The sequence below is a fragment of the Nyctibius grandis genome, chromosome 31 (assembly GCF_013368605.1).
Source record: "Nyctibius grandis isolate bNycGra1 chromosome 31, bNycGra1.pri, whole genome shotgun sequence".
In the NCBI taxonomy this organism is placed as follows: domain Eukaryota; kingdom Metazoa; phylum Chordata; class Aves; order Nyctibiiformes; family Nyctibiidae; genus Nyctibius; species Nyctibius grandis.
The window spans coordinates 3,857,212-3,871,769 of NC_090688.1; the positions used below are offsets into that span (position 1 = coordinate 3,857,212).

Here is a 14,558-nt window from a genome sequence, read left to right on the forward strand (position 1 = left end):
GAATTTACCAACCTTATGTACATGATTTGCCAATGTTCTGCAGGGAGTTTTTTTAGGAATTTTATTTCACAGGAGGACAGAAAACATACATCTAATTTAAGTTGCTTCGAGAAATTAATAAAGCGTTGAGCAGGCTGGGAGCTTGTGGGCAGCCGCGCTGCCCGTGCAGGATGCCAGTGCCGGGTGGGTGGGAGGCCTTGCCAGCCCCGCTCAGGTTTCAGGGCTGAGGTTTAGCCCAGCAAATGGCATGTGCTCTCTGTAACCTGAACTACCAAACTGTAAAATGCAAATCCAGGACAAACCACCACATTGGAAAGGGTCTGAGCGTGTGAAAGCCCCGTTTGTGTACATTGCCAGACCAGGAGGTGAGGTAGAAACCCCAGTGTGGTGTTCCAGAGCGGGGGGTTGTTGCGGGGGTAGCGTCACCCAGGCTCCCTCTCCCCTCCTCCCGCAGGAAGCACACTTCTGCGTCTCCCGTAAGCATTTTGCCGGCGAGCAGGGCTGTAAACTCCGTGGGCTGCAGCCTGGAAACTACAGTGTCCGCATACGAGCTACGTCACTGGCTGGAAATGGCTCCTGGACAGAACCCACCTATTTTTATGTGGCTGATTACTGTGAGTTCATTTTATTTTTCCCCAACATTTAATTCCTGATAGAAACTCAGGTTATTTTTGGAAGATGGGGATTTAGCAAGCAGTGCACAGGGAACTGTAGGGGGTCATAAAATATTTACCAATACATCTACTTTCAAGAAACTGAAGTTACTTAGAAATGTGTGACTTCTTTTCACGTAGCTGTCGAACAACAATTTGAATTCTCATTCTGAGCAGCCCCTCATTCTGTACCTGAAATAGCCTCTACTTCCATGTCTGTTCCAGTTTATTCAAGGAGGAGATTTTATTGAGGAAGAGACTTGGATTTTGGACCTGTATAATACCTCCAACTCTCTCTTTCTCTCTTAGTGAATGCTCAGCCTAATATTGCTGTTATAATTGTTCCGATTATTTTGGCCACAATAATTGCTGGAATTATTGGAGCTACTTACGTGCTTGTGAAAAAGAGGTGAGCACAATTTTATGTTGTTTCCACCAGAACAAGCAAAACTTGTATCCAAAGATTTTGTTTGTTTGTTGCAAGTAACTCTGTGTTTATTTTCTAATTTACATAGTGACTGCAATATTAATTTAGTGTAGGAAATATTTTGTGCATTTGGAGATTGGGACAGTTTGTATTTGCTGCATGTTTTGGGAATTAATCAAATCAAATCTAACGTGTCAAAGGCTGCAAAGGCGCTGAAGAATTTGTGTCTCTCTTCCAGACAAACTGAAGGACCAACTGGACCCCTCTACGCATCCTCTAACCCTGAATACCTCAGCGCCAGCGATGGTGAGAGCAATGAGGGCTTTCTTCAGCGCCTTATTTCTTGCGTGGCCGTTCAGGCAGCGCAGCAGTATGGGATTGGCGTTGTCTTTATGGCGTTTTTCTAGTCTTTTTTAAGAATTTATACCCATAACATCCTGTGGCAGTGCTACACAAGGCTGCCACGGAAATGTCTTTCAAAAGAGACTTGCTCGATTCAGAAACATTTCCCTCTGCTCAACAGTCTATGTCCCCGACGAGTGGGAGGTTCCACGAGACAAGATCACTCTCCTCCGCGAGCTGGGCCAGGGCTCCTTCGGCATGGTGTACGAAGGGATCGCCAAGGACATCGTGAAGGGGGAGCCGGAGACCCGCGTGGCTGTCAAAACTGTTAACGAGTCGGCCAGCCTCCGCGAGCGCATCGAGTTCTTAAACGAAGCTTCTGTGATGAAAGGGTTCAGCTGCCATCATGTGGTAAGCACCGCCGGGCGCCTCGGGGGATTAGCAGGTCCCATCACGTAACTAATAGTTCTTTGGGGCTTTCAAAGCGTGACGCTGAGCTTACAAAAGCAGCCCTTCTGCAGAGGCAGTTGATCAAAAGAGCCGGGATCGTTCCACATCATATTGTATAAAATGCATCTTTCAAAACTCCTCAGCGTGACGGGGCTTTGTGGTGCTGGTCTGAGCTCGTGGTCGGGGGGTGTTGCCTGTGCTATAACCCCCTCTTCTCATAGCTGGGCTCTGCCCGGTGTGTTTGGACACAACCCTGAGGGAATTTCTCACTTGTTTTCCAGGTTCGGCTCCTCGGGGTGGTCTCAAAAGGGCAACCTACTCTGGTGGTCATGGAGTTAATGGCACATGGAGATCTGAAGAGTTACCTTCGCTCCTTGAGACCCGATGCTGAGGTAAAGGCAGGAGAGAAGGAGCCTGTTGTGCAACAGAGTTACTTGATTTGGGTTTGAATGCTTCTTTCTTTATTGTAGAATAACCCTGGTCGTCCGCCACCAACCCTGAGAGAAATGATCCAGATGGCTGCAGAGATCGCCGACGGCATGGCCTATCTGAATGCCAAAAAGTTTGTTCACCGAGATCTTGCGGCTCGTAACTGTATGGTTGCAGAAGACTTCACTGTGAAGATCGGAGGTATGTCGTGTGTGATCAGATCATTCTGTGGCTGATATTTGTTGTAAAGGCAAATACATGAAGCCCAAGACCAGTGCAGCAAACACACGTGATTTCCACTGGCTCCCTTTGGAGATGCAGCAAACTTTCCTCTTTTTCTTACCTGGGAAAGTATTGTATGGACTTCTGTAAGAAAATAATCTCCCTTAGAGTCAGAGCAGCTTTTCTCACCTTCTCTATTCTCAAACCTCTATCCAAAAAGTTTGTCTTTCCAGCCTAAGCTGCCTCGGTTATCTCACTGTGCTTTGCTTTCATGAGAATTATGACAAAGAAGGTGTTGGGTACAACAAACCAAGTGTCAATAATCCTCTCATTAGGTCAGGTGTCTTTTAAAAGTCATTTATCTTCCACAAGAACCAGTTTTTAACCCAAACCCTTTTAGAAATAAGTAAATATAACATTTAAAAATAACCCAAAACTCCACAGCGTGGTGGTTTTTCTCTTTGGACTTAAAGCCAAGGCAGTGGGATTGCAGGGCAAAGGGAGCTCTGTTTTACTTGAAGGGGATGAATAAAAATAACGTTTAGAATAGAAGCTGTCGCTAAAAATTTTAACTCTGGAGTCTCTATCACGGCTCTGTAGAAAAAAAATGCAGGGAAAAGGAAAATGTTTTGAATGTTAATCACAAGGTGACAAATGACTGCAAGCTGGACCCTAGGAGGCTCCCTGGGTGTATGAAAATAGCCTGGAAGTATGAAAGTGGCGTGAAAGGAGAGAGTTTAACACATCCCAATTGTTTTTCTCAGATTTTGGCATGACCAGAGATATCTATGAGACAGATTATTACCGTAAGGGAGGCAAAGGACTGCTGCCTGTGCGGTGGATGGCACCCGAATCGTTAAAGGACGGTGTTTTCACTGCTTATTCTGACGTGTGGTAAGTCGTGCTCTGTAATCCCAGGTGGATTCTAGCACAGGAGCTCACTATTTTAACACACACAGTTTAAATTGTGAGTTGCTGACTTCTTCAGAGCCCAGACAAAACAAAAACGTTGTTTTGAAACCCTCTTAAAAATATAATCGTGTTCTTTTAAAGTACGTATTCTCCAAAATATCACTTGTAGATCTCCAGGGTGTTTTATTCTCTCTTTCTTAGGTCATTTGGAGTCGTCCTCTGGGAAATAAGCAGTTTGGCAGAGCAGCCGTACCAGGGACTCTCCAACGAACAGGTGCTGAAGTTTGTCATGGACGGAGGATACCTGGATCAGCCGGACAACTGCCCGGAGAGGCTGTAAGTAGCAAAGCAGACAGTCGGCCAAGCTGCACTCTTTAGCTAAAGCGTGGCCAACAGAGGTGGCCCCAGATGTGGCACCTCTTGACCCCTTCTCTGTTGGGGAGGAACAAAACAGACTTTAGTGAGCCACCTCTCAGAAATTCAACCAATGCATCCTTAGGGATCCAGGAGTTAAATTTGAGCACTAGAAGGGAAATTAAACCAACCTGGACCTTACATCATGAGTACAGAGTCAAGAGAAGGAAGTACAAGGCACAGGAGAAGCTTAAAATACAAATAAGCACTGTATCAATTGCCCAAATGAAATGTTTTCCCTCCACTGCAGACTAGTGGGTGGCAGTTGGCTTCTGTCACGTGGCAAAGCCTGGCCACAGTCTGCATCCACGTGGCTACAGGGGCTGGAAAGCAGCTTGTTAATCCGAGGGCTGCTGAGGTTTTGTGTAATTCATCTCTCTATACTACGTAAATAGTCTTGAGAATTACAGCAACATTTTACCGCTGATTTCCAGAAATCCAATTTATGGCTAATGAGGAGGGAGAGGCAGGAGGATGCTGTGCTGAGCCAAGAGCTGGTTATCGTGTCCGAGGCCTTTTCATTTCTGTTGCAGACTCATTGCCCCGCTTAAAGTACAGGGCTGGGCTGCCTGCAAGGTTAGGGAGGAAAGAGGGCACGGTGTGAAGCGGTGAAAAACACCTCCCAGAGATTACAGACTGCAGCCAGACGTTCTCCTGCGCCGGGGTTAAGGGTTACTCTGCTCGTGACATTTACTGTCTGGAGGTTACTGCGTCCCCAGGTCTGCCAGCGCGGCTGCAAACCCACGTGCTCCCTAAACTGTTTGTGTCAGAGTAATTAAAAAAATCCCGTTACTAAGTGCTTAACCTGAGCTGGGGTGCCTTGACAGAAGGGTGTGAGGAGCCCCTGCTGAAGCAGCGTACAGCAGTGGGGGGCAACCCGGTAACCTCCTACCCCAGCCCGTTTGTGGCCAAAACAGCCCTTCCAGAGTCAAAAAATAAACACGTTTTGGGAGCATCCCTATGAAAACAGCCTCCTCCTGGACGTGTGTGTCTCACAGCCAGTTAGAAACTCCAGTTTGAAACTTTATTTGTACTTGTAAGTTCTTTCTCTGTGGTGTCTGATAACATCTGACCTCTTGCCGCAGCCTTTCTTCTGGGTGGGCTGTTTATAGGACCTCTGTCCTCTGCACAGCCTCCTATCTGCCTTGAAGTTTTAGGAGCTTTGTTATCTTTCAGGCTGTGAGTTAAAATTAAAATGGAACGAATTAAAAAATTGTGACCTGGCTGTAAGTGCACGCGCGCATCCACAGAGTGTGAGAACTGCAGCCCTGTTTCCTTCGGAAGCCGAGTTAAGAACAATTGAAGGAATTGGAAGGAATTTTTGATCTAGACAGAAATAGAGAAAAAGGAGTGTCAGGATCTACGGGCAGAAATGGAGGCTGGAAAGAGAACAAAGAACTCGGTGGAGTGTCGGAGGAGTCGTGTGGGTGGTGGGTGGTCTGACGTGGATAGTCCTGGTCTGTGCCAGCCCTGCCTACCTGAAACTGTTCCTTCCGACCCCCGACTCTTGTTTGTCCCCATCTAGGCACAGCCTGATGCAGATGTGCTGGCAGTACAACCCTAAAATGCGCCCCACCTTCATCGAGATCATCGAGATGCTGAAGGAGGACTTGCACCCCAGCTTCCACGAGGTCTCCTTCTTCTACAGCGAGGAGAACAAACCTCTGGAAACGGAGGAGTACGAGATGGACTTTGAGAACATGGAGAGCATTCCCCTCGATCCCTCCTCGTACTCGCAGAGGGACAAAGTCCTGGGGCGGGACAATGGGCCCTCCATGGCCCTCAAGGGGAACTACGAAGAGCACATACCTTACACTCACATGAACGGTGGCAAGAAAAACGGGCGGATTCTCTCCATGCCCAGGTCAAGTCCTTCCTAACGCTTCCTGTTTGGCCCAAGGGTTGTGTCTGCTTTTTTTCCCCCTCCACAAATCTCAGGACTCTCATTATTGCTGCCACAGTGTATGACACACATCTACAAACTCTGCAGATTTTTAATCATCTTATGATTAATACTTCTTTTTTTTTTTTTTTGCCAAGTTGACTGGTTGTCAGTGGACTTATCTGTGAACATAAATGGAAGAGGTTTCCATGGCTGCTGTCCCTTCTGTAACCATGGTTTCAAAACAGGAAGCCACCGCGTAAGTTAAACTGAAGGAGAAGCATCCACGTTTGCCAACAAAAGACGTGAAACTTGCTGGTATCTGAGCTACAGCGTAACGGTGCGGAACAAACCTTCTGCGGGACAAAAGCATTTCCAGGAGGATTCCAGGCTTTCAGGCAGGCTCTTCCCTACAGCTGAAGGATTCCAACACATCAGTCGGACGCGCCAGATCCTCAGATTGACCAATAGCTGCTGCTTTCATACTTTTTCAATGGGTTAAATCCCAGGGGTGCGTGCGTGTGTGTGCGTGTGTGCAGTATATATATGTGGGGTGTATATGTATAGCAAAATATACACTTCTGTTGTTTTTGTACATAAGTTTTGTATGTTCTCACAGAAGCTTTCCTCTTCTCGGAAGTGTGTACTTATCTTTTTTTTTTCCCATTTCCCTGGAGTGACTGAATTCTAAACAGATTATTTTTATACTAAGGACTCTTGGGAGTAGGTTTTCTCTCATTAACAAATGAGGAAAATGTGCTGGGAGCCAAAGGAGCAGAAATCTGAGATTTGTGGGTACTTTCAAGACCAAACGAAGTAGGAGTCCCCTGACCTGAGATACGGAGTTTTCTGTCCTCACAGCATTGAATATATATATTGTTTGTTGTAACATATTTAAAAATGTCTTTAGTTTAAATTTTAACTTCATATAAATTATTGACTGTTTATGATCCTTTCGTGGAGGGGTGATTTTGGGGGGATTGTTTGGTCTTAAAGTGGTCCAAAGATTTCAGAATGAACTACTTTTAGCCGATTACCCTTTTAGGAGCTACGAAGCACATGTTAAGTTTATCCTTGACGAGGCTTTCTAATACTTTCATGATTTATACGATGCAGTCAGCTGGCTCCACTCGAAGCCCTCAGATAAAGTAGTTGGGACTTCACTTGTTTGTTGGGGGCTGAAGGACACCAGAACATGCCAGTCCCAAGGCCTGCTACTCCTTTGCCTCCTGCACGCGCTGTGCCACGGGAGCAGCCGGCACGAGAGGACGAGCAAGAACTCGAACCGGAAAAAAAGAGACGCTAAAGCCAACCTAAAGCGGGGAGAGCACAAAGGCTCCTGGCTCTGCACGTGGAGCAGAAGCTGCGTGTGACTGTGGTTCGCTCCCCGCTGCCTGTCTGCCGCTGCTCGGGTGTCTGGCCTCGTGCTGCCACAGCCCTGTGGTGTTTTCCTGAGATACCCGCCCGGGACGCCTGCGTTAGCTGCCGCTTCCAGCTCTTTGGGATGTCGACTTTCGTCTTCTGGACCGTGCTTTGTTTTGCTGCTGTTTGCATAAAAGAGCTGATTAGCGTAAGACGTTAGCAAATAATTGTGAAACTAAACGTGACTCGTCGTGATGAGGGAGTGTGCTGGCAGGGAGAGGTGCTAAAGCAAGGAGTGAAGGGGGTCGATGGTGCAGGTCCGTGTCATACAGGAGGTGGTTTGAAAAGGGGAGGGAGATGCTCAGTCCTCTGCTTCCCCTCCGGGAGAAGTTTGCGCTCTCTGCTAGGAGAAAACGAGGTTCTCCTGACTCGCTGAGCGTGGGGACGCCGAGCTGGGGGGGGATTTTTACTCCAGCCCGGGCAGTGCTGCTGGTTTCTCCCTGTAACCGATGAAAGGGGCTGGAGTGTGTAGGGAAGCGCCTCTCCGAGCCTGCTCCGCTCGGCCTCGCTGCAGCTGAACGGGGCGGTGCAACATCGGGGAGGACGAGGGTGTCTGTGCATCACCGTGAGCTGGCTCAGTCGGGTCGGTTCGGACAGAGGTGGAGGGTGCAGGTTGCTCACAAAGTCAGATGGAAACAGACGGTCCAGACGTGGGGAAGAACCTTTGGTTTCAAAAGGCCTCGTTTACGTTTCTTCTGCTTTACAAAGTAGTAACTGTTCAGCAGCTCTGTACTACACTGCAGGAAAGAAGAGATTCTCACACTTTTCTAAGGAAGAGAAGTTTTTCTTACTAGAATTTTTTAATTTATTTTAATATATAAAACACTGTAAAAAAAAAAACCAACAAACAATTTGTTTTCTTAAACACACAGAACATGTAAATTTGTATCCGTAAAATCTTGGCAGGTGGATGTGGTGGGATTATTTTTGTCCTGTTCTGGTGCAGTCTACCTCAGTGTTTCTTAAGGATATTTTTAATACTACGCACCTCTAAACCTGTTCAAATATTCTGGTCTGGACCTATTGTGGATCAGGGAAAACCAATATCGGCTGATTCCAATACGAGGGACCATTCACCCATGGGAAGGGGTAGGAGAACGGCTCGTCACTGTTTATCACTAATCTGAGTGACCAAAGGAACCGATTTACAAATTCGGATCTGATATTCTGGTATCCTCCTCTTCGTTCTCTTGTGATTAAAAAAAAAAAAAGAACATAAGAGGCATTTAAATGTTTGGACTTTAGTGAACTAAAGAGGAGTAGACCACTTCCTTCTGGAGCCGTCTTTGCCAGCGTGGAGCAGGGACTGTGGCCAGCCCTTGTTGGTGGGGTTGGGTTGGGGTATCTTGGTCACTGCCCTTCTCGCAGTGTAATCCGGAGTCGGGCCGAGGGATGTGACCTCCTGAAACCAGCCCTTTCCACACGTCCTTGTGCTGATAACATCTTAAATGGCAGCGATCCTAACTGTGGGAAGAGGAGTTCTTTTATATAAACAAACCTTGTATTGGGTCTGGCTTTTAAATGGAGCTGATATTGGTTGGCCCTCTGAGTCCACACGATTTGCAAGACTCAGCTCGCTGAACAAGGGAGTGTGTGTTTTGCTTTGGGGACAGGCAGTCCGTTCGCATGGCTTGTACCGTCATCTTCACGCTGCACCGAACGGAGCAGTTGTTTGTACCCAATACTGGGTGTAAAGATTATTCCAGTCATCCTTTCTGCATTGTGCCAAGGGCGAGGAAAGGCCTGTGGTACTCAGGGGGAGGATATTGTTTTCCCCCTTTTAAAAACAAAGAAATAACACTAGCGGTTGCCACTCGTGGCTGTTAAAAGACGACACTTGCTTAACTATAGAGTTAGGAAGAAGAAATGACCATCACCCGTGAAGCCCAGCTCTCACTTCTGGAAGATCCTTCACTCTCAGCCCGCGGCTGCCACTTTGGTCTCTGTTGTTGGAAGATCCTCACCCTGGGGATGCCCAAGTCCCTCACTTGGATCTCGCTGATTCAGAGACACCGAGGGTCGCGTATGAGTTGGGACAGAACCTTCTCCGTGCGGGGCGTCACGAAGGACTCCTGCCCAGGAAGGTGTGCGGTGCGGGCAGGCGCCGGGCCTTCCTCGGGACAGCTGCTGCTGGTTGCTCTGGCCAGATCCCTGCCGGGGTGAGAACACGGTGGCTGCAGCAGAAGCACAAGCCCTCGCTGCCGCTGCTGAGGAGGAGCCAGGCGATAGCGCAGGAAAGCAGGTGGAATGGCTGGAGGAGGGCAGCCACGGCCGGCAGGAGGGAAGCCCTTTCTTTTCTTGAGGTGTTTGTTGGAGGGTTGGATCCTGCCCTTGGTGGGCAGAGAACGTCCCACTCACAGCCCAGGACGGACTCTTCAACCTGTTCAGGAGCAGCTGTAGCCTCCTGTGCAGGGCCTGGGGACAGCGAGGGTACCAACAGGCAGCCAGAACTTCTCTATCTCTGAAGCTGGTGAAGCAGGAGGTAGAACAAACGGCTTTCTGTGCTCTGCTGTTGTTCTTGCTGAGCAAATGTTCCGCCGTGCTCTCACTGAGCGTGAGACTGGAGAGGTTCCTCAGAACTGTTTGCACGTTAAATTCAATCGCCACATCCTGAATCTGGTACTTGTCGTGCAGTCCAGGGCAGCGTCGCAAAGCTTGGCTGCTGGGGTAGAAATGCACCTTCCTTGGCTGCTTGTAAATACTCCGTGGTGGTGTAAAATAGAAGAGCTCATAACGTAAACTCTGTGCCAGCACTGGGCTGGGAAAGGTGATGGGAACTAGCCCACGCTGCAAGGAGGGTGTTTTGTGTTGTTCATAAAGCAGCTGTGTTGGTGTGGAAGAGGCTGCTCTTAGGTTGCTAAAGGGTACTCTTAATTTATGGGTAGCGTCTCTCTTTCCTCCTAAATTTGTATTATAGCGATGGGACACTTTGCTTCATTTTAGTATGTTGCATATAACGTTGGTATCTCTTCGGAAAAATCTCAAAGTCGCTTATTGTGGTATTGACCTGAGCGTGCTGAAGGCAGATGGGAAAAGCCAGGAGCAGAAGGGTGCTGCGTCCGTTACTCTGGAGCCTCCACTTTAGGGGAGGGAGGGAGGCAATCGAGTTCCCTCTGAACGTCGCTGTGATATGAAGACAGACCCAGAGGTACTCGCTGCGAGCAGTGATTCCTGATACCAAGACTGGAACCGTGTTTTACAAGTCAGAAAGTAAAATATCTTTGTGCCATAAAAAAAACAACCAAACCTTACTCTCAAGGCTGTGGTGGGTGCTCCTGTGATCCGTGTGAGATGGGGGCAGAGCCTGGAGTGAGCAAGAAACTGCAGAGAAACCCTCTGATCCTCTCACTGTGTCCCAGCCTCCCCGGTGCCCCTCGGAGCTTCCCGCGCCGCGCGGTCCAGGGCAAGGAGCTGTCGGATGGATTGGAATCCAGAAATAGTTGAGAAATACATGAAATTCAGAAGATTAGTTTATTTGGTATTTGTATGAACTTAATGGAATTTGGCCTTTTTATTACCTTCTGCTTGGCTCTGTGTTAACTCTGCTTGGGTTCTGTATGTGGGTGTTGGTGTAAGAGCATTAACGGGGTCAGCCCGGTCCCGTCTTGCCTTGTTACGAGCATCACAAGAGCGAGGCCGATGGTACAGTTGACTTTTGGAGGAACCTGACTGTTCAAAAGCAATTCTGCAGCTACCATTTTTAGCAAATCTGCTGTCATTAAATGTGTATTTCTTTTTAAAATGAAATTGCTTGTCCTTCTCGAAAATAAGCACTTATTCGTGCAGTTTCAGCCAATTAACTGCAGCACAATGCAAGCTCTAAGGGGACAGGTAGAGAAATGACTTTTTAAATATTGTATAATAAAGTTAGTATTAACTCCTCCAGCGTTGTTATTTTTTTGCCAACAGATTTGCAGTCGGTAAGAAATTACATTTCTGGCAGTCGTTTTGTTCCATGTCCAGTGTTCCGCCTGATGGTCCGAAATAGTTTCTTCTTCTCAGCCCAGAAAGTCTCTGTGGGTGCAGGGGAGGACCCGTCCCTGGGAGCACCTGGGATCGTTCTGGCAGCTAAAGAGGAACCCTGAGCGGAGTTTAAATGTGGGCACAGATGCTCTCGCTTAGCTGAGTCCCAGCATCACCAGTAAAGCTTGAGCTCAGGATTAATTAATTACCTGAGAGATCTGAGCTGGACTCGATACCAAAGCTCTTCTGTTCATCCCGATTCTCCCAGCAGCATCCAGCAACGCTTCCACCATCTTAGTTGCTGAATTCCTTCTCCCATCACCGCGTCCCACGAAAACTGGCTGATGGAGGAGTTCAGAAAGGGCCACTTCTAAACCTGAACGGGATTGAAACAGGGAAAGCGTTTCCTTTGGCTTCGGTTTGGGGAATGATTTTATTCGTGGAGTATCACAGCAGCGGTTTGTGTTTGGGGACCCGCAGAGGTGGGGGTGCTGGGCGTGGGCTTTGCCAAACACAGCCACAAGCAAACGCTTTCTGCTTGCACCTCGATGAACTAAAGACAGTTTCAGTTACGTGTTAAGTGATGTTCTGTGAAGTCTTTTTTTTTTTTGTTCTGTTTAATCTTGCTGCTCCCACCTTTCTCTCTGCATATCTAAGGTTCCAGAATACAGATAGCACTGCAGATACCTCTTGTTTGAAATAAAGGATCAAATGTGCCATGATTTTTTTTAAAAAGGAAGAAAAAAAGAGAAAAACTTTCCCCCTTGACTTATTTTTTTTCAATGTTTTCCTATAGAAGAGCCAAGCAGTGACATGTACAGAAAATATCTTTGACTATTAAGAAAAAAAAATAAATCTTGCTGTGTGTCAGAATATTGAACAATTACCTGTTTATATTAAAATTGTGAATAAATTATCCAAGAATAACTCTGTTCATTTTGTGTCTGCTGTCTGTGCGGCACTGGGTGCTGCTTTACCGCAGAGAAAGCACTAAATGCGTCTCTTGGCATAAGCAATACTTTCAGTTGCAAAATGAATGGTGTTAAAAAAAAAAATACAGCTCTGCCAGTTATGGGCTTGTGGGGTGAAGGCAGCGAAACTCCTGCTCTGGCCTGGGCCGTCCGTGCTGGGCTGCGTCCTCGCTGTGGGGTCCTCGGCAGCCTGATGCCACGGGGTAAACATTGGTAAAGGGATTCCTTCGGCCTCAGACATCGAGAGCTGCTGCTCTGTGGTGTAATTCTGTTGTTTCCACACGCACGGCCCCAGGCTTCCCTCCCCGTAGGCAGTTTTTAAAAGAAATTTAAAAGCCCGAGGAGCTGCTTCATCCCGTCCTGCAGCCGAGCAGCTGTAACGGGGTTTGCACCAGGAACCGTCTCCCCTTCTGCTCTGCAGCAGGCTGCTCGGGGAGTGTAAAATCTAACTTAAATCTTGTTTAGTTTCACCAGAGGTGAGATTTCCTTCCTGATCAGCTGCACCAACGAGGTGAGGACTTACTGTTACTATTTTTCTTCTCGCTGTATTCAGCCGCTCAGTTAAGACATCCCCTTTCCTTCCACCCACCAAAATCCTTCAGCGTTGTTCCTCGCAGCCCTGGGATTGCCACCGCCCGTGGCTGCAGGAGCTGCTGCCGGTGGGGCTCCTCGCAGGGGTGATGGCCGGGCAGGACGGTGCAGTGATGCAGCCGGTGGAATTAAGTTTTTTGCTTAATATTTCCTTCCCCGTGGCTCCGTCCAGCGCAGCGTGATTTGCCCAGCTCCCCGGCTGACAGCCTGTGCTGCAGCCCTGGCACGTCCCGCCTCGGCCCTGCCGATGGCCTGTCCCTGCCCGACCTGAATGTGGGGTTTGGGGCTGCTCTGGACCCGTGGGAGCTCTGCCCTCCATCCTGCCCCTCGGCAGGACCCAGGGGTAGCGTGTGACACTCAGGCAATGAATTGTTATACAAGTGAGTAGCCTGATTTTCTTTTTGCACAAAGTGCTGCTTTTTCAGAGGGGTTGGGGTGTCCTCGCCCCTGTCCCCAACAAGTTCCAGTCACTGTTTCCTCAGCTGCCTCAGCCCAGGGCTGGGATGGGCTGGGAGGGAGATGGTGTTGCTGGGCGAACAGAAAGCGTGCGGTGCTGATGCCACCTAGTGCCTCTGAACGTGGGGCTGGACAAGGCGCCCGGAGCCGGCCGTGCTCTGCCCCATGAGTGTTTTGGGCACGCCAAGGAGCTCGCTGGCCTTCAGCCCCTTCCTCAGCCCGTCTGGAGTTCTCTTACTCTGAGAGTGGTGAGAAACAAACCGGTATTTTAACATACCTTGGAGGTGCCTCTTCTGGCACAGGCTTGTTCTCTGGGGATCCTAAAATGCAAAATTAAGCAAAGCCACAAAACTCGAACTTGCTGTCGCAGGAGGTTTGCTGCCTGCTGGGCTCTCTGGGATGCTGCGGAGAGGCTGTGGGGCTCAGCCAGCCCTTGTGCCGTTATCCCTCATCGCTCTTCCAGGCTGCCTGCACTGCCCCGCTTCTGTAACCCCCAAACCGTGTCCGCCACGGGGCAGGAGGAGAAGATCTCGTCCTCTCAGCTGAGGACAACTCACCATCCCGTCAGCTGGGGCAGCCGCCTGGCTTAGGAGCAGCCCTGATCTCTGATACTAATCGAGTTCTTGTGGACTTCAGAGAAATTAAACCTTAATTCCTCTTTGCTCTTGTGGTTTCCTGGAGCACGGGGTAATTGCTATTCCAAGGGCTGCCAAGGCTGCGGTCTCTGAGTAATTGGAGTGTGAGCGGATCTTGTTCTGATTAGGGCTTGGCTGGAGTTGGCGTGTGCTCGGGGCAGCGGGACGAGGAGCCTGTGCTCATCAGCCCACGGGGCACGTGGGGAAGGAGCGAATGGCCGAAAAACCCGAGCCTGGGGGCTCTGGCTGCTAGCCCAGACGCAGGGAGGGCAGGGCAGGGGGATCACCCCGCTCGCTTTGGGAGCTGAAGAGCCTGTCTCTCACCTGCATGGATAACTACGGCCAGCATCGGCGTTTCTGTGCTTTGCTGTTGCTTCACCCTGTGTAAGACTGAGACCTGCCGGGCTTCGGGGTCTCTTGCTGCCCAAGGTCAATCCACGACAGCAAAGACAAGCGACTCGTTAACAGGAGCCCTGTGCGAGGCCTCGCTGCCCCTGGCAGGAGGATAACGGGTGATGGTGCAACGAGCCCGCGGGCACAGCCCGGGGTGCCAGGCTCTCACGGCACTCACCGAGCGGTTTTTCTCCGAACGGAACAGGAAGCAGTTTGTGGCAATCGCTGCCCTCGCAGCCATCGCTGGCTCCGTGGCTCTCCGGGCCCCCGCACCGGGCGCTTCGGGGTGCACGACCCCCCGGGCGATTCTGCTGGATCCTCCCAGAGCCCTGAGCCCTGCGAGGGTGCGAGCGAGCGCTGGGGCAGCCCCGGGGCTGCCGTCGAAGGATTTGCAGC

At 49.4% G+C, this 14,558-nt stretch overlaps 1 protein-coding gene across 1 annotated transcript in view; it reads left to right on the forward strand.

Annotated features, from left to right (window-relative positions):
- The window catches only part of INSR (insulin receptor), a 51,632-nt gene extending 40,596 nt beyond the window's left edge, over nucleotides 1-11,036 (forward strand). Inside the window, exons 13-21 of the mRNA XM_068420397.1 lie at nucleotides 455-614; nucleotides 963-1,062; nucleotides 1,319-1,386; nucleotides 1,604-1,833; nucleotides 2,154-2,264; nucleotides 2,343-2,502; nucleotides 3,288-3,417; nucleotides 3,637-3,771; nucleotides 5,375-11,036. Coding sequence (XP_068276498.1) covers nucleotides 455-614; nucleotides 963-1,062; nucleotides 1,319-1,386; nucleotides 1,604-1,833; nucleotides 2,154-2,264; nucleotides 2,343-2,502; nucleotides 3,288-3,417; nucleotides 3,637-3,771; nucleotides 5,375-5,729 — 1,449 coding nt within the window. The 3' untranslated portion in view covers nucleotides 5,730-11,036. The remainder of the gene's footprint in view (nucleotides 1-454; nucleotides 615-962; nucleotides 1,063-1,318; nucleotides 1,387-1,603; nucleotides 1,834-2,153; nucleotides 2,265-2,342; nucleotides 2,503-3,287; nucleotides 3,418-3,636; nucleotides 3,772-5,374) is intronic.
- Nucleotides 11,037-14,558: the final 3,522 nt, after the last annotated feature.